Source organism: Alligator mississippiensis, chromosome 1, assembly GCF_030867095.1.
Source record: "Alligator mississippiensis isolate rAllMis1 chromosome 1, rAllMis1, whole genome shotgun sequence".
Classification (NCBI taxonomy): Eukaryota; Metazoa; Chordata; order Crocodylia; family Alligatoridae; genus Alligator; species Alligator mississippiensis.
The window spans coordinates 148,954,819-148,979,548 of NC_081824.1; the positions used below are offsets into that span (position 1 = coordinate 148,954,819).

Genomic DNA, 24,730 nt, shown 5'->3' on the forward strand with positions numbered 1-24,730 from the left:
CCTGCTGCCAGGTCCCGCCAACCCACGGCCGCGGGCGGGGCCGGCTGCCCATTGGCCGGCGAGCCCGCGCCTGCGCAGTAGGGCGCCCCGCCCACCCCGCCCTGCTCCTCCTCTTCGGGCTCGAGCGTTCGCCCGGGTCAGGCCGTCATGGAGCGGCCGCCTCGCGTTGCGGCGCCGCCTGCGGGCCTGGCACTGCCGGGGGCCGCCCTGGGGGAGGGGCGCGGCGGCAGCGCTTCGCGCCGCGGGCCGCAGTGACACGCGCCCGGCCCGGCCCGGCCCGGCCCGCCTCGCCTCGCCTCGCCTCGTGCCGCGCGGGACAGCCTGCAATGCCCAGTGAGTGCCCCCTCCTCCCCCCCCCCAGAGCGGGCAGCGCGTGCAGCTGCGGGGGTCAGGGGCAGCCCCCAGCTCGGGTTTGGAGGGAGGAGTTGGGTTTTGGGGGGGAGACAGTTGGGTTTGGAGGGGGGGGGCTTTTGGGGGATTTCCTGGATTTTTAGGGTTTCGGGTTTGTTTTTGGGGGGTTTTGATAGATTGGAAGGGACTTCACAAGATCATCCGTCCAGCCCCCTGCAGTAGGCAGGAAAGACAATTGGGGTCGGATAGATGGATAGATAAATTGCCTACAGAAAACTGGTAGATTGCTTACAGGAAAGTAAAGGAGTAATTGGCTGGGGGATTTTTGCCTTTTTTTGTCTTTTCCTGGTGTCCAGAAGTAGAAGAGTGCCCCACTGCAGGCTCCTCTGGGAGAGCTCTGGGCATAGGAAGGTCCAGAGCTGCCGTGGCTGGAGTCAGATCATAGGTGTCTCTAGCTCGGTCTCCTGCGTCATCACCTGGGTAGCAAGGTCGTAGGTTGGTAGCAAGGGATGTGGAAGGGGTTGCTGAGCAGAGCGTGCTGGCCAGCATCTGCTGCCCCCGAGCAAGCGGAGGGAACCTGTGGATGCCGACCAGTAAAACAGACCTGTGGTTCTGCAAAAACTGTACTTGCCCTATGGACAACTTTTAAAAGCTCTCGTCTCTCCCATCCCTGTTTTATCTTTTAGTTCTCCCACAAATTCAGCTGGCACATACTCAATGTTCCTTCCTATTAACAGCAGGGGGGCTGACTGTTCATGCTCTGCATGAAGAACGCCCACATTGCCAATATGTGTCAAAGCAGGCCTGCATCACATGGAAGTGGCGGCTCTTCCATGGAGCCGAGCCGTTGCCATGGCTTTGTATCTAGCATGTTTCATGGACTCCCCTCAACTCCTGCCCCTTTTGCCAACAGAGGGAGATCCTGGCTCACACTTACTTCAAGTGTACCAGGTTGCAGCTCCTCTTCCATCTCCTCCAGAATCTTCTGCTGAGGTTCTGGCTGCACTGCTTCCCACACCTCTTTTGTTATGCACTCCACATACATGCCCCTACCAAGTCCCAGGATCTCCTGATCAGCCTTCTGGCCCTAGCCAAGCTAACAGTCTAGCTGACCAGGAAGGAGGCTGTGCTTGGGAGGACCCCTGGGGATTGCAGGGACCCTTTCCCGTCCCTCATCTGTTCACCTATCCAGGCAGAATTTCACTGGGCAGTATCCGTTAGCTCCTTGGGTTCGTTCAAGGATCTGTACTGTGCTCGTTGGCCCCCTTGGAGTACTTGTTTAGAACCTGTGACTTCACTCCTGTTCTTCTTTAATTGTCCCCAAAATCAATTGACATATACCCAGTTGCCCCCCCTAATAACGGGGGGGGGGGGGGAAAGGAGGGTAATTGTTGCTTTGTGGGTGTCAAGACCATGCTCATTTCATACATCAAATAGGCCTGCGTTACATGGAGACAGAGTGGATGCTGGAAGGGAGGGTGCACAGGCTCTGACCAGGTGTCATCCCTTCCCCTCCCAAACTATTACTTGTAGCCTCCAGCATTTGAGGTCTAGGATGTTCTGATATGGAGGCTGTGCTCCTAACTCCCCTGCTCAATAGCAACTGCTGCCTCTTTTTCTCCAAGAATGCTGCAAAGGTGACTAACAGCATACTGGGCTGCATTAGTAGGTGTGTTGCCAGCAGATCAAGGGAAGTGATTATTCCCCTCTATTTGGCACTGGTGAGGCCACATCTACAGTACTATGTTCATGCAAAAAAGGATGTGGACAAATTGAAGAGAGTCCAGTGGAGGGCAACAAAAGTGATTAGGGAGCTGGGGCACAGGCCATCCCACTAGGAGGGTAGTAAAGTACTGGAACAGGCTACACAGGGAGGTTGTGGAATCTCCTCCTTTAGACAGCCTTGGCTGGGATGATCTAGCTGGGGATGGTCCTGCTTTGAGCAGGGGCTTGGACTAGATGACCGCCTGAGGTCCCATCCAGCCCTAATTTTCTATGATTCAATCCCTTTGTGAATCTGGCTAAGCTGTCAGCTTCTGCACATCTAGCAACGAGTTCCACACTTTAGAGTCCTAGAGAAATGATGCTGGAAGGGACCTCCAGAGGGCATGTAGTCCAACTTCCTTCTATGGGGTAAGGTCCCTATCCAAACCATTCCATACAAACCATTATCTAAGCTCTAAGTGAGATGGCTGTCAACCCTGACATAACACAGAGCTAACATGCTAACCTGCCACAGGTAAAGCAAGGGGAACCACAGCAACAGCATCTTGCTTCTCTGAAATATTGTAGATGTACACTCAAGAAATCCCAGGTAGATGGCCATGCCCCCAAATACAGAGGAAGGCAAAAACCCCTACAGTCTATACCAATCTGACCATGGGGTAAAATTCATAGATGTCATAGACATTAGGGCTGGAAGGGACCTCGGAAGATCATTGAGTCCAGCCCCCTGCCTGAGGGGCAGGAAGTCAGCTGGGTTCATAGGATCCCAGCAAGATAAACATCCAAAGTTCTCTTGAAGATGTTCAGTGTGGGTGCTTGAACCACCTCTGATGGCAGGCTGTTCCAGATGTTGGGGGCTCAGACAGTAAATAAATTCTTCCTTATGTCCAGCCTGAAACGGTCTTGCAGTAATTTATAACTGTTCGACCTCATCATCCCTTGGGTCCTTCCTGAACCCAAATATGGTGATCGGTCTGAACCTGAGCAGAGAGACAAGACCATTCAGTTACACACCATGTAAATGAACTTTTATTAGTTTTTAAACTTACTACCTTCTAGTTTCATTTTGTGACCCCTAGTTCTTGTATTGGAAGAGGATGAAAACAATAAATCCCTATTTACTTTCTTTTCATCATTTAGTATTTTATACACTCTTACTATGCCCCCCCCCCCCCCCCCCCCCCCCAGCATCTCTGTCTAAACTGAATAGGCCTAGCTCTTTAGGTTCTTCCTGTGGAGCCCCTTCCATACCACTAATCATTCTTGTTGCCCTTTTCTGGACCTTCTCTAGTTCTTCTCTATCCTGTTTGAGGTGTGGGGTTTATCTCATGAGTCATGTTTGCAGACCTCATTGCATTAATGCCACATAGTGCAGCACCCTTGAAAGGAGCTCAGGGCACCCCAGATTGCGGTAGCATACTCTGGTTGAGTATTTCAGGGCTGGCTGAATCAAAGGCATGCGCTTCTGTAATGTACCTCATGTACACCAACTAGATTGGAGACATGAGATTTTGTGAGCCTAAGCTTATTCCACAGCATCTGACCCAGTGAGCCCAGGCTTACCAAAGCTCACATACCTTTGATTTAGTTGGTATAAGGCACATTTTTCCCCTGCCTCCTACTAGAGTTCAGACTAACTCGGGTAGTCACCTGTCTGCTCACAAGATAAACACCGGTGTCAGATGGGAATACCTAGTGTCAAAAACATTCCGTACTGTTGAGGTCTTTCAGGGGTCTTTTCAACAGAAGAATTGCTCTTATTATTTTTCTACAGTCAGGAAAAAATGGGTGAAAACTAAAAGCTGACATTTTTCAAAGGGAACCCTGAGTCTAAAAAGGTTGAGAACTGCAGGCCTGCCACAGGACTGTGCTGCAGGAGCTTCTAGAGACTTTAAAGAAATCCCCAAAGCAAATAAAAAGTAACCTACTCCCTCTTCCCCTCCATGTTCGAAGGCACCTCCCCTTCCATTCCCCCACTCCTCTGCCTGTTGGTGCTGCTCTTTCTGCTGTCCAGGGGCAAGGGAAGCTTCAAAGTGCTCCTGCCTGCTCCCCAACCCTGGGACAGCAGGGAAAGTGGCAGCAAGCAGGGGAGTTGGGGAAGAAGGGATGTGCCTTTGAGTATGGAGGAGGATTCTCATTTGCTTTGGCTCCTGTAGCGCAATCTGTCTGCTGTGGTAGTTTGAGAAGGAGGAGGCTGGGAGCCGGGATGCAACCACCTCTGCAGCACAGGTTGCTGCTCCCTTACCCCCTTTTGCCAGATCCTGGATCTATGCCTAGGCAGGTGCAAAGCTTGCCATTGTTCTTGTGAAGCCCTTCTGGCAGTTGGTAAAGCTTATTCTATGGATAGTGAAGCAAATACAGATTGTGTGCAAAGGGATGCAGCTCCCACTGAAGCTGGTGTCCTAACAGCTGTCTTCCCTCTGTTTCTTCATGTGAGCACCAGTGCTCTTGCAAGAGCCTTCGTTCTACCACCTGCCCCCTGGAGTACTTTCCCAGTTCTGTTTTTCCTCTTTGAGTCTCCAGCTTGACTCACCAAATACCTTCTGTCTATGTATCTGGACCTATTAATTACTGTTACTATATGTGGGGGCAAGGAATTCTTATTTGAGCCAAGTAATTAGGTGTTATAAAAGTGGGGTTTTTTTAAACTCTAACACCAGTAACAACAACGCTACAACATTTATATATTTATACTGGGAATAGTAGCATTTAAGTAATTAATCAGTTTCCTATTCTATTTGTAGCCCAAACACAAAGTACAGATAAGTGGAAAGAGAAAGCAAACAGAATTGGAGTTGATTTTGATTTTGGTTGTTCAGGCTGAGAGAGATTTTATATAAATCAGAGAGAGAATTTTGACTTGCCTCTTAATTGAGGAGGAGAACTGTACAGTCTTAAATGACTTCCTAAATAAAAGTTTTAAATTAGCTAATTAGAATCTGTTTCTTTTTCTGTTCCTCAGCTTTCACACTTTTGATTCTTCTGATGGTGTCTCACTGGCTTTCTAGTTACCAGAACCTTAAAAGTGTAGACAGGACATTAATTTCTAATGTGAAGAAGCAAGGAGGAGAAGAACCCCCTTTCAGGCTAAAGAAAAGACACAAGTCAGTTTAAAAAAGAGAGTAAACATTGCAGGTCACTTTTAGTAGTTTTGTAGTAGATACGTACAACTAAATTAAAGCATTTTAATTCACTACTGAGCCAGTCCCTTAATCTTCTAGATCCAGATCTCCAAAGCATTAGATGTCTAGCTCCCAATGAAGTCAGTGATGTGAGACAGCTAAATATTTTTAGGGATCTAGACTGAGGTGGCTACTTATGCCTTGGATGATCACGCAACATACTTCACAAAGTAAAGAATTTCCCTGTTTAAATGATTATTATAATGGAAGCATTGCGCCATTCATTCTGTATCAGCTGCCATGTTTTATAGATGCAGCAGCATAACCCACCTGCAAATTAGCCACATCTTTATGCCACGGCACTTTTTTTTTTGTTTGCTTCTTTTGAAGGTCATGAAACGCGTACGCACGGAACAGATTCAGATGGCAGTGTCCTGCTACCTCAAGCGTCGTCAGTATGTAGACTCAGAAGGTCCCCTAAAACAAGGGCTGAGGCTGTGTCAGACCGCTGAAGAGATGGCAGCTAATCTCACAGGTAAGTCCAACATTTTCTGTGATGTGCTAATGGGTAGAAGATACTAAGGTTCTACACAGTGATTCTTCCCCCCCACCCCCCTTACGTGTGGAAATTCCTGAACATGAAGTTGGAAACAATTATTATCACTAGTGAGGGGAAAAATAATTACAGATTTAATGATCAGAAAAATTGGCAGAAGGGTAATGTACAAAGATCCATTGAGGAGGGAGGGATGGAAAGCATGCCAATTAACCAGGGGCGACACATTCAAAATGCACACTCTCCCTCCCACAGAGCATGAAACCTGGTAAGTAAAGACACCGAAAAAAACTTAGCTATGGAAGGATGTACGAGTAGAAAAATTAACGTGACTTTATGCTGCAGAAACATCACCAAGATAAAAACAACAGGGGCTGCATCTTTTTTTGTCGTCATTTTGAAAGATCCTTCCAAACCTCAAAAGAGCCCTCCAATGACTGAAGGGGGAAAAGCCATCTTCTATTCTTTCTCTCTCTTTATCTCCTCTCTAGAGTTTTTATGGATCTGTTCTGTGCTTTTTTTTTTCTCCCCCAAACCTTGTCTATGACACTGTTCACTATAGTATGTGAAAAGGACCGTGACAGTCAACAAATATCGGAAAGATAATAAGATTGAAGAGATTAATTGTTAGAGATGGAACGTGACTACATAAAGGTAAAAGGGAAATATAAGATAATTGTGAGAGAGGGGGAGAAGGAGGAGAAATTTTGTCAATGAGCTCACTTAGCCTGTAACAGTTGCCTAGCAGAGGAGTGGTAGGAGCCATATTACTTGAGATGCAGCTTACTTGGGCAAAACTCTGTTACTGTGCAGTCCTGTATAAAGAGGGAAATGGGACTGGGTGATATAACAGGCCTTCTCTACTGTTTAAAATTGATTTGCCACAATTCCAAGGCAGAAATGAGTGAATGCTGGGTAAATGGCAGGTTCAACTCTTAACTGATCTAAGAGAAGGGGGAGAAAGCCATCATCTAAATGTAATTAGAACTCAGGAGCCAGAGTTTCAATTATCTTAATGGTATGTGGTATGTCAAGCATCTTAGATGGAAGTACATAGTGGTGAAAAGATATTGTATATGCAAATCTCACTGTATAAATATTGGTTTTCTATATCCCTCTTGTCAGTTCAAGGATTTTTGTTGCTTGTGATTCAGAAGTTAGTCATTAATTTTAATTGGATCCCAAATGTTGTGCAGCCTGCTGTCATCTTTTCAGATGGTTACTACTTCCTCATTTGAAATGTATGCAGTATGGGCCAATGAATAAGTTACAACTTCCCAAATAAGAGAGAACTGCTGGAATGCTGTCTTTCTTCTTTGTGACTTCATATATGTATGAAGTCACAAAGCTCGCTCGCGCTCTCGCTCTCTCTCGCTCTCGCTCTCTCGCTCTCTCTCTCTCTCTCAATATAAAGTTAAATGGAAACTGTACTTATATAGGTAGTGGTGTTTGGGCCAGGTTTCTGCAGCAAGTTTGCCAGAGTCTTGAGGGCTTGGATATAATCTAAAAACTGATTAAAACAATAAAGCCCAGAATGAAATGCTCTTGGAATGACCTCCCATCACTTTCCCTAACATTTTGTACTCACTCTTCAACAGAGCTTACCTTCGTTTTTCCTGTTCGGTTCTCTTGCTGTTTTCCTTGTATTGTTTTCTAAGTGATAATCTTAATGGTTTAAGGTGTGCTTCATACACTTTTCTGTTGGTCTCCTGTAGTACAGCTTCTTTTTCTGTCCTCTTTATTTGCATTTAAATTTTACTTTCTGTGCCTGCAATCTGAGCTTGCTTTTTTCATTTTCCTTCAGGATCACTTCCCCCAGCTCAGCCCATCCCAATCGTTTTTGTGTTTGTCTGTTTTCTATAATGCCTATAAATGTGGGAGAAAGGTTCTTCCCATTTGCTCTTTAGCTCTCAATGGGTCCAGAAGCACTTCCTGAACAGAGGAAATAAATCAGTTGTAGGCTTCTATAATATCTCTGTAGCTTTTTTGTTAACTTGGGATTCCTTTTGTGAGACCAGTCCAGAGTCTTATATCAGCCGGCAAGAGATGCTGATTGCTGTGAAACAGGTGAAGTTTGAGAGTAACCCTACTGTGTATAGCATCTGAGGAGAACACTTGCTACAAGAGAGATCATCATCACTTCTTTGCAGCAGTGTCTTGAATTTATTATCAGGTCACTGTAACTAGCTCCGTTTATAGGAACTGAAGTCAAGGAAACAATGTTTCTAATAGATGTTCTTGTGACTGGTGGAGAGTGTGGGAGGGAAACTGTCTGTAGTAGAACTGAAAGAATTTGTATACTGTAGGGCTAATATTTCATGATTCTCTTCAGAAGGCAAGTATGCCTGATGAGTGCTCTCCATTTGTTTTGTTTTGGGGGGGGGGGTGGGCTCAAAAGCAGCTTTCAAAGACCAATGGAGTTCTTGGTTTCTCGAAACAGCTTTGGTGTATGAAATGTTGGGAAGGGACAGAAGTAACATTCTGACTTTTGTTCTTTGTGTGATTGAAATGAGCGCCATAGCTATTACTGAGAGAGCAAATTGCCACAATAGCCTAACTGGGTCTTTTTTTTTCTTCTTTTTTTTTTCCAAACATAATTGTCCAGAGATGAAACGCTTTCTGAAATCCAAGGCGTGATTTTCTTTTTGCTTAGAGAAAAAACTGTCTACAAGGGGCTCAGTTGTGAGCAAATTAAATAGGGCAGTGACTAAAGGAATGACCTGTGGAATTAAGGCCAAGTGTGTATTAGAGGTGTGAGCAGAACGGCTAGCTGACATTTCACCAAACAGTGGGAGCAAAATTGGGACCCATTACATTGGCTACTGTGGGGGCTACTGGAACACCCTAAAGAACAGAGCCACTTAATCTTATACAGAAAGCTTATTACAACATATTTATGTTTTGCTAATATGGAGGAATTGCTTAAAAGGCTCCTGGAGTAAGGCATTTTGGTATTCAGGCTTTTCACATGATTTAATGCAGTTGACTGGAAGTCATCGTTAGAAGTTTTGGGTTTGCATAAGCAAAGCTTGTAGATAACCTATTTCTTAATAAGGAATGATTCAGCTATAAATTCAAGCAGTGGCAGAGAATGTGAGCTGTGGGTATCAAGTAATCCTAATTTTTTATGATGTGGCAGACAGAAAATCTGTTTCTTTATTCATGCGCTAAGATCATTTGCAGCACTGTGCCTAATTACTCAAATTTGCCTGGAGTACTTATCACTTCTGAATGTCCAAAGTAGAAAGGTTTGGGATAACATTGTATATGTCTTGATCTTCTAGCAGAGTTTATATATGGGTATTTAGGAAAATGGGGGGATTAAGTAGCAAGTGGGTCATTCTGTATACATTGGGCCTATCGGGTTGCCACTACCTCGGTATTCCTGCAGCTGAAATCATCTCAGCCTTTAGAGCCTGTAAAGATGGCCACTGTGTTTCCCTAAGGTAGTGATTCTCACTTGGGAGGTTGTAGCACTCTGGGTTAATGTGAGATCCTTTTAAAGGTGACACACAAAATTGGCACTGTTAGGTGTACAAACATCTGCATGATTCACAAAATAAATCCAGAGAGTTCAAATAAGAATCCATAATGTCAAAAACATTCTGACTGGTTGTGTTCCTTCTGAGTTATTTACAACAGAAGACTTGTTCTATTTTATTTATTTATTATGGCCAAAAATGTGAAATTCAGTTTTTGAAACGGGGTGCTACTAAATTCAGAAAATGTATAGAAGGGGCCTTGAATCTATGAAGGTTGGGAGCCACTGCCCTAAGTAGGGGTGCAACAGCAGAGATTTTTTGGGCTGATACCAATAGCAAATTTTTAAGGAGGCATATTGGCCCATACCGATCCAGTATCCGATACACAGCCCAGCAGCTTGGAGAGCAGTGTCCGGCTGGTAAGTCTGTTGTGGTGAAAGGGGGGGAGGAAGGGAAGAGCTGGGGGAGGGGGAACGACACGCAAATTGAGGCCCCTGCAGTGAGGGAGGGAGTGGAGCAGGCGCTGCTCAGCCCCAATGGGGCTGCAGCTTGTTGGGGGGGCTCCTGCTGCTACAGACATCCTGGGAGTGTATGGGTGGGGGGGTGCCCCAGCATCTGTGGGGCAGGGGCAGCTGGCATCACAAGTGGCACCAGGCTCTTCCTGGCGGGGGCTGGGCTGTATTCAGGACGGAGCAGGCAGTGGTGCTGGGAAGGAGGCTACAGGGGGATCTATGGCGGATTTTGGGGTGGCTGCAGCCCCCCCGCCTCCCCCCCCCAGCACCACTGCATGCCCCGAGAGCGCAAGCTGGCCCAGCCCTCCACCAGGAAGAGCCCAGCCCAGCGCAGCCCCAGCCTGCAGTGGCAGGCTGTCCTGCCCCACACAGTTCTGGGGGCACCCAGCCCCCCCATGCCTTCCACAGCAGACTTACCAGCTGGATGCAGCTCTCCAAGCTGCCAGGCTGCGCTCCTGGCCCCATGCATGCTGCAGCTGTGCACACACGTGGGGCATTTATTGGCCATTTTATTGGCGGCATCAGGCAAAAAAGCCAATTTCTGATATAGTCAATTTTATTTATAGCCGTGCCAATCCAATATCGGACTAATGTATCGGTGCACCTCTAGCCCTAAGAGGGTCATTCCTTATTAGGAAGGGGTAGAAAGCAAAGTTACAGGGCATGTAGAGCTTGGCTCCAGCAGGCTTCTGTCTCTTTCCAGTGCAGAGCAACAGAAATAAGTTGGAAACTGGCCTCTCTTCAGCACGTGTAAATTCTGAAATTTGCTTATCGGCTCTCTGGGCTGAGCCCTATGGGTGTGCTATAGAACCAGAGGCTGGAAAGGACAGAAAAAGAGGGACAAGGAATAATACAGAGACCGAGGGAGAAGTAATTGGAGAAGGCAGTGGTATAAAATGGATTAAAGGAGGGAGAGAAAGAAAAAGTGAATAATAAAATCATAGAGACCGTGTATAATAGATGGAAAAATGAATGAAAGGAAGAAGAGCAAAATGATCACAATAATAGGTTAATACTTTAAGAACTTACTTTTTTCACATCTAGTGACTAAAAGAGAGGCAGAAGACAGAGCAAGGTAGCACCTCACAGAAGGTGTCACCATGCCCTGTCTTCTGCCAGAGCCTATTGGATAGAGTGCGATATAAATCAAATAAAGAACACATCTAAATACCTCTCTGAGTAGAGACAATTAAATTTGTATAGCTAGAGTATCCTGGCTATCTGAGTAACTCTGTATCTACAGAGTAAGTGATGGTAGTTTTGGTGGAGAAAGCTTTCTGTTTCTTCACCTGATAGGATCAGTCCTATCTCTGAATATTCTGAAACTGTCTTTACAAGAGTTAATGTTAATCCTGAAAAATAGCTTCACAGGTACCAGTCCAAGACCTTTCACTTCTCCAGTTAGTTGGTGTATTTGATATTGCATAGTTTTGTCCAAGGTTACCTCCTAGATCAGTGCCAGCTCTGCTGTAACCTGACATCCCCTGAAGCAGGAGGGCATACAGACATATTTTGATTAAAAACTATTGACTTTCTAACTAATAGGAGCATATATTTGTGGGTCCTGGCTCTTTACTGGGATTTCTAGTACTGCTGTAATACAAATAAATAGTTAGTAACCAGCCTCAAGACTAAAGAAGCATTAGAATCCTCTGATTTAATACCCTAAAATGTGGCATTCGGGGTTCCCTGAGAGCTGGTTGCGCATATAATAACCCATTTGTGAAATGCACTGGATGCTTTGCTGGAAATGGTAGAGAGCACTGATGATTTATTTTAACACACAGTAGTACTCAGTTCAGGGTTGTTTTGTGGTAATCTAAAGGAGTCTCCAATCATGGTGTTATGAGACTCTTGAAAACTTGGTGCTACACTTGAAAGTTGAAACAATGGGCAAATTAAGTGTTTGAAGGGGTTCTTGTCAAGCTTTTAATGCTAAAGTCAATTTTTGTCTTCTCTATTTTGGATTATGTCTGTTAAATGCCACATGACATATTTTCTAATGCTTTAGAGCCTGTGGACCTCGTGTATTCTAAAATGTGGATTGTCATCTTTGCTTGAATCCTGTTCAGTTTTGATGCGAGTTTTGACTCTTCCAGCCACAAATGCTCTTAGATTCTAATTCTTTGTTTTTCCTTTCCTAGTTCAATCTGAATCTGGTTGTGCCAATGTAGTGTCTGCAGCTCCCTGCCTGGCAGAACCACAGCAATATGAAGTACAGTTTGGACGACTACGCAACTTTCTCACAGGTGAGTGGCTGGAGGAAGGTAGAAGCTTATTGACAGATAAGCAGTATGCATTTTTGGTTCCTTTATAAGTGTACATTTTTTGCATGTTCACTCTTTTCCAAATGAGCGATTTGCATCTGAGGGCACTTTTACACGTGCTCTGGGGGTGGGGTGGGCAATGCTTTAATTGTAGTGACTCCAAGAGCCCCTCTAATGAAAGTGCCTCCGCGTCTCATATACCAGCCTCCCTGCACTTAAAAATAGCAGCAAGGGTGCTTGAACTAAAGCTTGGTTGAGCTTTAGTTCAAGCATCTCTGCCACCATTTTTAAATGTGGGGACACTGATACACAAGATGTAAGAGGCTGCTGGAGCGTGGCAGTTGCCACACTCCAGCAGACTCGATTAATAAAGCGTGCTCCAGTGCTCTGGAATTCCAGTGCATCGGAGCAGCCTTCCATCTCATGTATAGGCACCCTAAAAGAGATGATTTCTGGATTTCTCTATCTTCATTGAGTAAAAAGACATCTTAAAATTAAAATGATGTTTCCAACTTGAAATTTCTTACCTGTTTTTAAAGGTAAAACCCAGGATTACTGCAACTGAAGGATCGTTATATTTTTCAGTGCGTTTTTGAGCACAGCCATTTAAACAGTTCCCCTTTGCCTAAGTCAGCTTGCCTTCATGTTTGTGTAAATCTTTCGCATAACAGCCAGAGAGAAGGGAAGAGGTTTTTTTTTTTAATTGTAATTTTTGTTTTGTTTTGTTGTTTGTTTTTCTTTTAAATGTCATTTCAAAACTACACAAATTGGCAGATAAGTTGGAGGCAAGTGCAGTACTGTTGGGTTTTTTTAATTATTATTATTCCTTTAGTCTATCCTGTGATAAGTGATTATTTGAATATACTTTTGACTCTTTTTTTTATGGATTGTACAGATTTTTAAGACACATTTTGCCCCATTAAATTTACCTGAGTTTTTTGTTCCAAGATGTTTGTCATGGGTTATCCCCTTCATGGCTTGGAGGAAAACCCTCTAACTCTGCCTACTCTAGGATGAGTAATCCTGATGAGATTTAATGGAAGGGTAGGAGGGAACACTTCCCGTCATAGCTCAGCTGGTAAGGACTGTTTTGGTCTATAACCTTATCCTGACCATCAGTGGTACTAATGGTATGAAATTTCTCTATGCCGTATTATAGTTCGAGGGTTAAGATACCACCAAGAAGCATGGGTGCTCTTTGCATGATGGCAGTTAAACTTGGCATGTTAGCAACCTTTTGGGAAGAGTCGAGTGTAATTTTCCTAGCACTTCATTGTCTGAGACCCAGAAGGGCCATTTTAGCCAGCCTTCAAGGCCCTGTCCATTACAGTCCCCCTTTCTGTCCTCTGGTTTCAGTCTTGATTTTACTTGCCTGCATCCCCTCTTTCCTCACTACATGCACACTTCCGCATCTGTGGGATGTAGCATGAAGCCAGCAAGCCTCAAGAAGCTATTTCATGCTGGCCGTGGCCCTGAATAATTGCTATTGCACCTTTCCCAGCAATCCATCCCTGAGGAGCTCAGCAGTGTGTCCTTTGCATCATGGCTGACCTCCAGCCTCTTTTTTCAGTGAGATCCTGCCTCTCATTGCACTTTTTGAGGCATGGGAATGGAACCAGCACACTTACAGGTGGCTTGATCTCTCGGTGGAGGGTTGTAGAAGTACTAAGCAGTTGCCTGTGTCCTGGATAAGGAGAGAGGATAAGGCTTGAGAATGTTACGAGGGAGAGACAGACGGAGAGGCAAAGTGCAGGGTGGAGCAGGAAAAGTGCTGTAAGAGCATTTAATAAAGGAAGAAGTAAATAACCCAGTGGAAAGGAAAAAAAAATAAATGGGGTAGGGGAAGTAAGACAAGGGAATCAAGAAGTAAAAAAAGAGGGGTGTAAAGAGAGGCTTAGCTATAACCCTGATTAATACATGTGTGCCGTTTCATTAATTGGAACATTTTGGGCTGTGAACCACCCCTGGCTGCCTGTCTTCCCTGCCAGGGTTTGTATAGCCCTGCTCTCTGCATGTTAAGGCTAGTGAGAAGAAAGCAGCTCCAAGAAGATGGTGAAAGGGGGTGGAGCTGTGAGGCTTGAGTCTTTTCAAGGTACAGTGTATCCTAAACAGTTCATTAGACAGTGTACTTACTAGGAATTACCGTTGGGATTTGCTTTGGCCAAGAGAGAGAGCAGGCACAGGAATAAATCTGAAGCACAACATGTTACAGCTACATTTCAAAAACCAACTGTTAGTAAGTTTGTTCTCTGTCACAGAAAATCCATTCCAGGCAGTTAAAGGCAGCAAATACAGTTTGTGCTGGAGTTGAAGAAAAACTCAGCCAGAGGTGCAAATAAAAACATTTGCCAGTTTGACTTATGCACCAGGCTTTTGCAGTGTTTAAATGCATGTCTAAACATATGGTGTTCTTACAGGGGCAGTTGTTTCAGTAAACAGAGCTTTTAAAAGAATTTTTTTCTTCTAATCAAAAAGAACATTTCAGCTGACACGTGGTTTATGGTGTGTGTTCTGCAGAATGGGGCCTTAATTGAATATGGTGGTAGTAACAGAAGTAGGGGCTTCCTAGCTGAGTTGCATGTTGAGAGTCCCTGCCACAGAGCTGAATTTTTTTTTTTTTAAATCAGAGAGGTGAGATATTCTTTACATTTCCTTCAGCGATACTAACAAAAGGCCAGACACTTGTGTGTAATGGCAGTGAAGACCATTTGAATGAATTTTCCTTGCGTTTTCCTGCCTTATGTTTCCTGTAGATAATTGCTGGGGAGAAATCATAATGCATGTTGTTGCCTGTTTCAATTCAGATTCAGATTCCCAGCACAGCCATGAAGTGATGCCTCTTCTGTATCCCCTCTTCGTCTACCTCCATCTTAACATGGTCCAACACGGCCTAAAGAGCACAGTGGACAGTTTCTACAGCCGCTTCCATGGCATGTTCTTGCAGAATGCCAGTCAGAAAGATATCATTGAGCAGTTGCAGACTACCATGACTATTCAAGATATCCTGTCGAACTTCAAGCTCCGGGCTTTTCTGGACAACAAATATGTCATCCGTCTTCAAGAGGACAGCTACAACTACCTTCTTCGCTACCTCCAAAGCGACAACAACAATGCTCTTTGCAAAGTTCTTACCTTGCACATTCACCTGGATGTGCAGCCTGCCAAGAGGACAGACTACCAGCTTTATGCCAGTGGCAGCTCCTTGCGCAATGAGAGTAATGGCCTGGAACCTGCCGACATGCCTGCTTCCATCCTGCAGAACGAGGCAGCGCTAGACTTACTGCAGGACAGCATTAAGAGGGTCAGGGATGGCCCCCCTTCCTTAACCACCATCTGTTTCTATGCCTTCTATAACACAGAGCAGTTGCTGAACACGGCCGAGATCTCACCGGACAGCAAGCTGCTTGCTGCTGGATTTGATAATTCTTGTGTAAAGCTGTGGAGCCTGCGATCCAGGAAGTTAAAATCTGAGCCACATCTTGTAGATGTGTCCCGAATCCGCCTGGCTTGTGATGTTCTGGATGAGGAGGTCTGAGCATCCTTTTTTTTTCCTATTAATCCATTTTGGAATGTGTGTAGAATATCTAGTAGCACTCACATAAAAACAATTTCAATTTAATGTTTCCTCACTGTGGAAGATAGAGGCGGATATGCCTGAAACAGAAGGAAAGAAGGCAATGTGACTGTAGAAAGCTGGGTGATTTCGGATGTCTTATGAGCTATTGCCATCCCTCCTTCCTCCTGTAGCAGCCAGTCACAAAGATAAATGTGAGAGCTTTTTGTGGACAAGCCCAAAGCAGCCTGATGGTCTTAGTCCCCTGCCTCCATTTCTGCTGTTCTTGGCACAGTTATTTGCAGAAAGGGAGCCTGGCACCAGTGAAGGCCCATGAAGGAACACTTTAAGAGTACAAAATAAGGAATAAGACAGCAAACAGGAAAATTAATAGGAAAGAAGTCATGAAGGGAGAGAGGAGTGGAACAGATACAAGGTCAGGGTGTGGTATGAAGAGTTGGGTGGAGGCTTGTCCTTGTACCCGACTGTCTCCGGGGAAGCTCCAGAAAGGCTAAGAATCTCTGGGCTCAGTAAGCAGTACTTAAATGGTTAATACAGAGAAATTATTCAAGGCAGTTCACATTAACGAGATTGTCTATTCTCACTACTGTGAGAGAGGATGGGGAGGGGGATCTATGTGCCTTCATGTGCCTGGTTAAAAGGTATCCTCTAGTTTACACCACTTTTTCCTCCTGTTGTAGCTCCAGTCAGCTCCATTTCTGCTTGCATATCACAGCGCAGTACATATCAAATCAGGACTTGCAACTCTTCCTCTGTTTAATCGCCCTTCCAAGCTAGACCTCCCTTGCCCTGGCGCCCTGCAGCTTTGCTGCAGGAACAACCTGTGTTTTCCCATTTTCTTTTGACAAAAATCTCAAACCATTGAGGTTTTGAAGATCTGTTTACTCTGAAAGAGTAAAAGGAGCCTGTAGCCTAATGATTTATGGGCAAGGATTGCTTTGTTAGTCACCTTGGGAACCAGAGGCAGACTTCCAGGTTTGATAGCAGTGTAGCTATATGCTCAGCTGGCCCAGAGTTAACTCATTCTGGTGAGCAAAAGGATTGGTAGCTCAGGCCTATCCCAGGACCGGACTCGGGTTCCACACTGCCTTCATAATAAGGCTTGGAAGTCAAAAGATCTTGCACGTCTTGAAGCATCCGCTAAAGGAGAGAGATGTAAGCAATTTGTGGTGGAGGGGAATTTGTGGCAAATGTACAGTTTTCCTTAGATTGTCTGTTGGCCACATGCTGTGTAGAGTCACTGATTTACATCTGACTTTTTAGAAATAAAAATCTTGCCAGTTTGGAATGTGTATTGCTTCTTGCTGGCAAGTGTCTGAACAACCATCTCATGTAAAGGCTCTTATCACTTATTTGTGTCCATTGCAATATCTCCGTGCATGTTTAAAACAAACTTGCCTAGACATTAGCACAGATCAGAACCATCCATCTTCACCCACTGACCAAATAAATGCCACCCTGACTACAAGAATGAGTTTACAGGAAAACTGGGATGCACCCACACTCCTTATGACTTATATGCTAAAACTTCCAAACTCCAATTAGAAAGGGAAGCAGTTCCACTACTGAGGGCCTTCCAATGAGGATATACCACCACAGATACCAAGGAATTCAAACCTGGGGCCAGGCATTTGGATATTACTGGGATGGAGGACACGGACATTGAGGCTGTGTAGAGTATGTGGGCAGGTTGCAAATAGCATTGTGTGAGGAGAGGCTGTATTTCATGGAGCTGTAAAGGAATGATGCTTTCACTGCTCACTGGTTGCATGCAGTGAGTGCCTTAAATGAGAAGCACAGCAGTGGGTAATACAGAATCATCTACAACGGTGCCTCACTTTGGTGGTTTTCTCTTTTATGTTGCATCTAGTCCAGTTAGGGCTTTTTGTGTTTTTGTTTCTGGGTTTTTTTGTAAAAGGGAGATGGAATCATTGCATTTCTGTAGTGCCTAAAGTAATTTTGTCTTCAACTTTTCTAGCTTGCAGCAAACATAATGTCTGCATTCAATTTCTTTAGGCACAAAATGTTAGAATTGCTCTAGTGCTAAATAGATCATTTTCTGGAAATATGGCAGCGTTACCCTACATCAGGTTTTTTGTACTTGTTTTGTATAGATGAGAAGTGGCTGAGATTAAAAATAATTCTGCAAGCATGAATGGTACAGAAGTTCAGTTGTTTCAAGTTGGCATTGTATATCCTAAAATTAAGAGTCAAAAGGTTTCTAGCAGGTGGAGTATACAGGGCTGGGAGAAGAATTTCTTAGTGAATGTGATACCATACCATGCACTTCAGCAGTGATGTTTCATCTTGAGAATACTGGAGGCTTGAGCCTGCCCTTTGTGATGAAACAAGTCCATTGTCATTAAAACCATATGGTCCTTGGGCTTTGTATTCTCTCATTTAACTATATGCTCGATGTCCAATATAATAAGTGATTCTGCAGCTGTGCAAATGACCTCCTAATTTGTCTGTCTGCAGTGTTGCCATGCAAGTCCCTGGTGCTACATAAATCAAGCACAGAAACACGCTGGAAAGCTTCCTACTTACTGACTAGGCTTTTTATATTCTTATGCTACTATGGTGGTGACTGGCAAGTTCTTTTGATGCTTTCTAAAAAATAAATCTGTTAAAATATTTGCTCTTTTCAAACCATATGCTACAAATAATAAAATGTAGTTGTCAGTACAAGTAGCTGGTTGTCTTGAAAAGGGTAAATATTATGATTTAACTTATTTACTTACTGAAATATAAAGGAAACGCACATTGTTCACCCTAACCAGTAGTAGTAACCACTTTAAAAGGGATTATTGATAGCCTCAGTAATGTTCAGTGGTATATTATACACAGTAAGTGTGTGTGTATTTTCATATTTAATGTATGGTGCAGGTATTCTGAAAAAGGAGAAGAGATGCCTTGCCCTCCATGCCTACTATAACACAGACCTCTTTCTGTTATTGTTCTAACCGTTACAGGTGCTCGCCTCAAGTGTAATAGAGCAGAAACATGGAGTGAAGAACATTTTTGTGCATAGCATTTCTTCTTGAATGATGGAAATGAAGAAATGGAGCTTAGTTCAGTGTAGCAGCAACTTTAATGATCCTTTATTCAGGCACCAGATTTAATCTGGGTAGTTGACTGTCCTGGATGAGGCAGAAAGAGGAAACTTCAGCTGTTCAGGAGCATTGTATGTGAACTCCTAACAGTTGTACACGGCTATAATGTTGAGAGTGTACAAGCATAAGAGGAAAGATTTGCAGTAGGTGAATACCTGGCTACTGGAGTAAAGGGCTGTGTTAGAGTAAGGGAAGATGGACACATGCTTGTAGATGGTCTATAAAACAAACCGTTCTGCTGGCGTAAAGTAAAAAATGAGATTTACACAGGTCACAGCAACTGTCCTGTATTACAAAGGATATTAGTGCATTCCTTTTAGCAATTTGTAAGACATCTTACAATTATCTCTACACTTTGGAGACTGTAGTTCTTCATTAATGTGTTAATAGGGCTGGCAGACAGTAAAGGTCCCAGCAAATCATGTGCCTACTGTGCAAAGGTGGCAGCCTTTTGAGTAAGAATGGGAAGGCACATGTTAAAGCTTGTAGTCTTTGTGCCACACCCCTGTTGCAGAGACAGAATTGACATCAGAAAGCTCCCGTTGGCGCTGACAACAATGCAGGAAAGTGATTTGAGAATTAACATTACTAGCTAAAAAGTCTCACTGCCTAAGCAGCAAAACCTAGAAAGTTAACAAGCTACCAAATTTAAGTTCAATGTTGGGTCATCTTCATAAAAAGCCCTGGGAGTTCTGGCTGAAGAACGCTTGAAGACGCATGTTGGCAACATTGGGCCCTCAGAGCTCTTTGTTCTGCCTGCAGCAGGGGCTACTGTGACCTTTTTGGCAGCAGGAGGCTTTGTGATGGTAGTGGCAGCATAGATTCATAGATGTTAGGGTCGGAAGGGACCTCAATAGATCATCGAGTCCAACCCCCTGCATAAGCAGGAAAGAGTGCTGGGTCTAGATGACCCCAGCTAGATACTCATCTAACCTCCTCTTGAAGACCCCCAGGGTAGGGGAGAGCACCACCTCCCTTGGGAGTCCGTTCCAGACCTTGGCCACTCGAACTGTGAAGAAGTTCTTCCTAATGTCCAATCTAAATCTGCTCTCTGCTAGCTTGTGGCCATTGTTTCTTGTTAACCCCTGGGTGCGCCTTGGTGAATAAAACCTCACCAATTCCCTTCTGTGCCCCCGTGATGAACTTATAGGCAGCCACAAGGTCGCCTCTCAACCTTCTCTTGCAGAGGCTGAAAAGGTCCAGGTTCTCTAGTCTCTCCTCGTAGGGCTTGGTCTGCAAGCCCTTAACCATACAAGTGGCCCTTCTCTGGACCCTCTCCAGGTTATCCGCATCCTTCTTGAAGTGTGGCGCCCAGAATTGCACACAGTACTCCAACTGCGGTCTGACCAGTGCCCGATAGAGGGGAAGTATCACCTCCTTGGACCTATTTGTCATGCATCTGCTGATGCACGATAAAGTGCCATTGGCTTTTCTGATGGCTTCGTCACACTGCCGACTCATGTTCATCTTGGAGTCCACTAGGACTCCAAGATCCCTTTCCACTTCCGGAAAGGCAGGCAGAGTGGGAGTGGTGATTGCAGCTTCATCAGTGCAGGTTAGGTGGGAAGTGGTCCACATTCACAGTTAAGCTCCATTAAAGTGTCCCACTGCTGCACAGTGTTGCCAGTCCATGCTCTGTGAGCTTAGTAAACCCTAAACCAAGGTTGGACTTACGGGCCTTGATGTTGAGCAGGCCATTTACTGAACCTCATTTTTCTATGCTGTCAAAAAGTAGTAGTCAGGAAGTCCTGGAAAACTTGAGTTTCCTCTGGGGACAGGAAATGTTGTTTCTTCAGGGAACTTTAACCAGGTTTGAGATGATTAAAAATGAAGAGGGCTGGTCACAAACAAGGGCCTTTGATACTTACAGGGGTTAACTAAGCTGAGTTTTGCCTAGTTTTAGAGGTTAGCATTGGCAGAAAGCACCTGACAGTCTTGGAGAAGGAAACTCCCATATCCAATGAACAGCTACAGGCCAGGCATGGTGAGCATCTCTTGCTGCTGTGAGTGAGCCTCAAACCAGACTGAGAGAGGATGTCCTTCCAGGGGGGAGAGCAGTTCAGCTTTAAGATTTATTCAGTCTTTGAGGTCTCAGCTTCTCCAGTTCAGAGGGGTGCCACTTGTAGGTTTCTTGCATGTTTATACTGTACACTGAAATATACTCTTGCTTTTTCTTTGGTCCAGGAGGAAGAGGATGACAATGTAGGCACCGAAATGAAGATCCTGAGAGGACACTGTGGACCAGTGTATAGCACAAGGTTCCTGTCAGACAGTTCAGGACTCTTATCTTGTTCTGAAGATATGTCTATCAGATACTGGGACCTTGGAAGCTTTACAAACACTGTGTTGTACCAAGGGCACGCCTACCCTGTCTGGGATTTGGACATCAGTCCTTGCAGCCTGTACTTTGCCAGTGGTTCCCATGATCGCACAGCGAGACTCTGGTCATTTGATCGGACGTACCCACTGCGCATATATGCAGGTCACTTGGCAGACGTGGACTGTGTCAAGTTCCACCCCAATTCCAACTACTTGGCAACAGGCTCCACAGACAAAACTGTGAGGCTCTGGAGTACTCAGCAAGGGAGCTCTGTGCGCCTCTTCACAGGTCACCGCGGCCCTGTGCTAGCACTCGCATTTTCTCCCAATGGTAAGTACCTGGCTTCAGCGGGTGAAGACCAGCGGTTAAAGCTGTGGGACCTGGCCTCTGGCACGCTTTACAAAGAGCTGAGAGGGCACACGGACAACATAACCAGCCTTACCTTTAGCCCCGACAGTAGTTTGATTGCCTCTGCATCCATGGATAATTCTGTTCGGGTATGGGACATCCGGAACACTTACTGCAACACCCCAGCAGATGGTTCTTCGAGTGAACTGGTTGGTGTATATAGTGGACAAATGAATAATGTACTGAGTGTACAATTTATGGCCTGTAACCTTCTTCTAGTGACTGGAATTGCACAAGAAAATCAGGAACATTAATTTTTTTTTTTTTATGGAGGCGGGTGGGCATATTGAATGCCAGAGTCCATTATGAATTGAGAAGAAATGACTGACTGTGAAACACTTTTCTTTCCCTCTTCCATTGGCAGGCAGGTTCGGGATGGTGCAAATACTTTAGAATGCTTTGCCCACAGAATGACCTATGCTATTGAATAGTGAGGAAAGGAGGGATTACAGAACATTGTATTTTAGTCTTTAATTGACTGGGCGATGAGAAATAGGGTTCCCCCTGCCCCCTTGTTAAGTAATTTGGGAAAACCAAAAATCTGGCCCAGAAAAATAAAATTGCTAAGTGGGTAAGCTGCTGTGATCCGCACTTAAATATCTTGGCACTGGCCCAACTGGTAGCTAAGGTTTTGCATGCGTGTAGAAGTACTGGCCTGCTTCTGTTGTTTTATTCTGTTTTCTGTTCTGTTTTATTTTCCTTCTTCCCCCTCCCTGGAATTTAAGAGCCTTATGTTAAAATAAAATGATTACTTTTACAATAATGGTCCCAAACATTACAGCTCTCAGTAGCATTGCTGCAGTGTTTAGGGCTGATAAAGTAGAAGGCGTAGCCTTTTTTTTTTCTTTAAGGGAATAGAAATCTGACCTCAGTTGTGGCCTAACTTTGCATAGTATTTTGGGTTTGATTCCTGGCATTCGTTGTAATATTTGTATTTCTGGTCCAGGGATTTTGGATTTTCCAAATCTAGTTGCACTGTGTTTTCAGGGTGAGGACAGTGGGGAAGGATGAGTGTAGCTTCCCTTGGCTGATGGAGAACATGGGTGGAGAAGACGAAGCGGCCTAAGTTTGGACTCCTAATAGGAATGGAGCCTGGCGGCTCAGCACTGCACCTCACTGAAAATCCTTCCAAAAATGGAAGCTGGCAGTCTGAGGGGTGGGTGTGAAATGGCTAATAGTATTACTAAATTATTGCGCATGCACAGCGGCAGCTTTGCAATGTTGGATTTTTCTCAAAATGTTGCAATATCAGTTACGTGAACACTTTTGCAGAACAAATCGTAAACATCTAAAACCAGGAGATGAGAGAGAAAATTCTAATTTGTCATTTCGGGAGAAGATTAAATATTTCTGCTTTCTGGAAAGAGTTATTTTGTATTTTGTTTTTTCTATTAAAAGCATTTAGTTTAAACAAAGTGTTGGTCCCTTTGTGGGGAATTTAAGGTTGCCTTGGCTTGCGGGGCAGGTGGGAGAAGCTTTGCCTGTTCAGCTATGACTCAATGCACTTTGTGATATGGAGACTTGTTGAGCTTTGCTGATATGGCGTTTGGGAATTAATTCTTGGCCACATTGCTTGGTGTTATCTAGGTGCCCATACATGCAAGGCTAACCTGGATGGCAGATAATACAATTATATGGATCTGTGGCTAAAGGAAGTCGAGTTGCAGATTTCCCACACTTGATGCTACCACTTTGTCCCAACGGTTCTTGTCCTACACATAGTATCACTTTCAGTTCAAATTACCTGAAATTTTAATTTGTTTTAATGTATCATAATCTTTTTTGTTGTTGTTGTTTTAAGGGGACAGCAAGAAAAGAGCATAGCCAAAATGTCTTTAGAGAAAATACTGTTAATATGAAATGCTAATGTTCTCTGACTTCTCCCGTAAACTTGGTCCTTTGATGAGGACGCTCATGGGAACCCTTAATCAGTCTTGGAACCGAATAAATTACTTACATGGCTGGCAATGGAATTCTTTCTCTTTCTCTCTAAATAAATGCATGTGAAGTAGAGGTGTGTGCACACACACACTATATATAGGTACACAAAGTCGATGCTCATGCACACAACACACACTCCATATATATATCTTATTCAGTTAGTCTATAAGGTGCATATCTACCCTGCCTTCTGCCAACAGAAAAGTACAGCCCTTCTTCTTTGTCACCACTTTAGGCTGGTGGGAACCAAAAGTTGTTACAATCCAGAAGATATTTAATGATCTGTGTGAAATTAGTTGTTAGGTTTAAGTGCTGTACCTAAGAGCTGGAGTCATACCATCCTCTGCACTGGGAGCTAGCAATCCTGTAGCTGGCATGCACCACATTCTGAATTAACAAGGAGGCTAGCTGAACTCTGACCCCAGAGGTAATCTCTTCAAGTTGTGGTACAGGAACACTAAAGCCAGTATGGGAGACGGCTGTGATGTTACTATCTGTGTTACATTTGTAGTATGGAAAAGTCCCCTAAGGCTGGGGTCTGATGCTGCTCACCAGCAACACATCCTCTTGTGTTCTCATCTCTGCTGAGTGTCAGAGCAGTGGTTCTTAACTGTTGGGTCATGGAGATGCCATCAAGAGGGGATCAAAGAATTAACACTTGTCCTGTCCCCCCCTCCCCAAAGTGTTTCTGAGGTGCCAAGCATCCTACTGCTGAGACAGCATACTCCCAAATAGGAAGCAGAATAGAAATCTTTGTATGGCTGTGCCAGAGCAAATGAATTCAGCTTTAGACACAGTGGGGCCTGGTGTGGATGGATTAGTAGCTTTCAACCTTTTTAGACTTGAGGGACCCCCAGGAAATGCCAGCTCCTAGTTTTCGTTCACGTTTTGACTACAGAAAATAATAGAACAATTTTTCTGTTGCAAAGAACTCGGGAAGAATGCTTTTAATGCTATGGATTCCTGTTTGAAATCTCTGGGTTTATCTTGTGAATGGCGTTTGCACACCTAACAGTGCTAACATTGTGTGGCAACCCAGGGTGCCTCATCACTGTAGTTGAGAATCACTGGGATAAGCATGAAACTCCATGCCAGATTATGCAGCCCAAATCTCTACCAACCCTTTAATCTCAGATCACTATACAAGTATGGTAGACTGCAATGTCAGAGATTGAGACACTGCTGTAGAACATAATTCTTGGATCAGTAATGTTACACTGCAACTAGCAAGTGCTGTTATAACAACACTAAGCAAATGACACAAAAAATGGGCTCAGCAGCTGTGTACTTGCCTAGTATGGTGTATAGCATTACCATACCTAACCTGCAGCTGGTATTCTTGGGAAAAGCTAGTTCAAA

The 24,730-nt window shown here is 44.4% G+C and overlaps 1 protein-coding gene across 1 annotated transcript; it reads left to right on the forward strand.

Annotated features, from left to right (window-relative positions):
• The first annotated feature begins 132 nt into the window (after positions 1 to 132).
• Positions 133 to 23,398, forward strand: TAF5L (TATA-box binding protein associated factor 5 like). The gene is made up of 5 exons (XM_006269324.4): positions 133 to 333; positions 5,589 to 5,733; positions 11,893 to 11,997; positions 14,820 to 15,544; positions 20,887 to 23,398. Exons 2-5 carry the CDS (start codon positions 5,592 to 5,594, stop codon positions 21,682 to 21,684), a joined length of 1,770 nt encoding a protein of 589 aa, XP_006269386.1. The 5' UTR covers positions 133 to 333; positions 5,589 to 5,591; the 3' UTR covers positions 21,685 to 23,398.
• Positions 23,399 to 24,730: the final 1,332 nt, after the last annotated feature.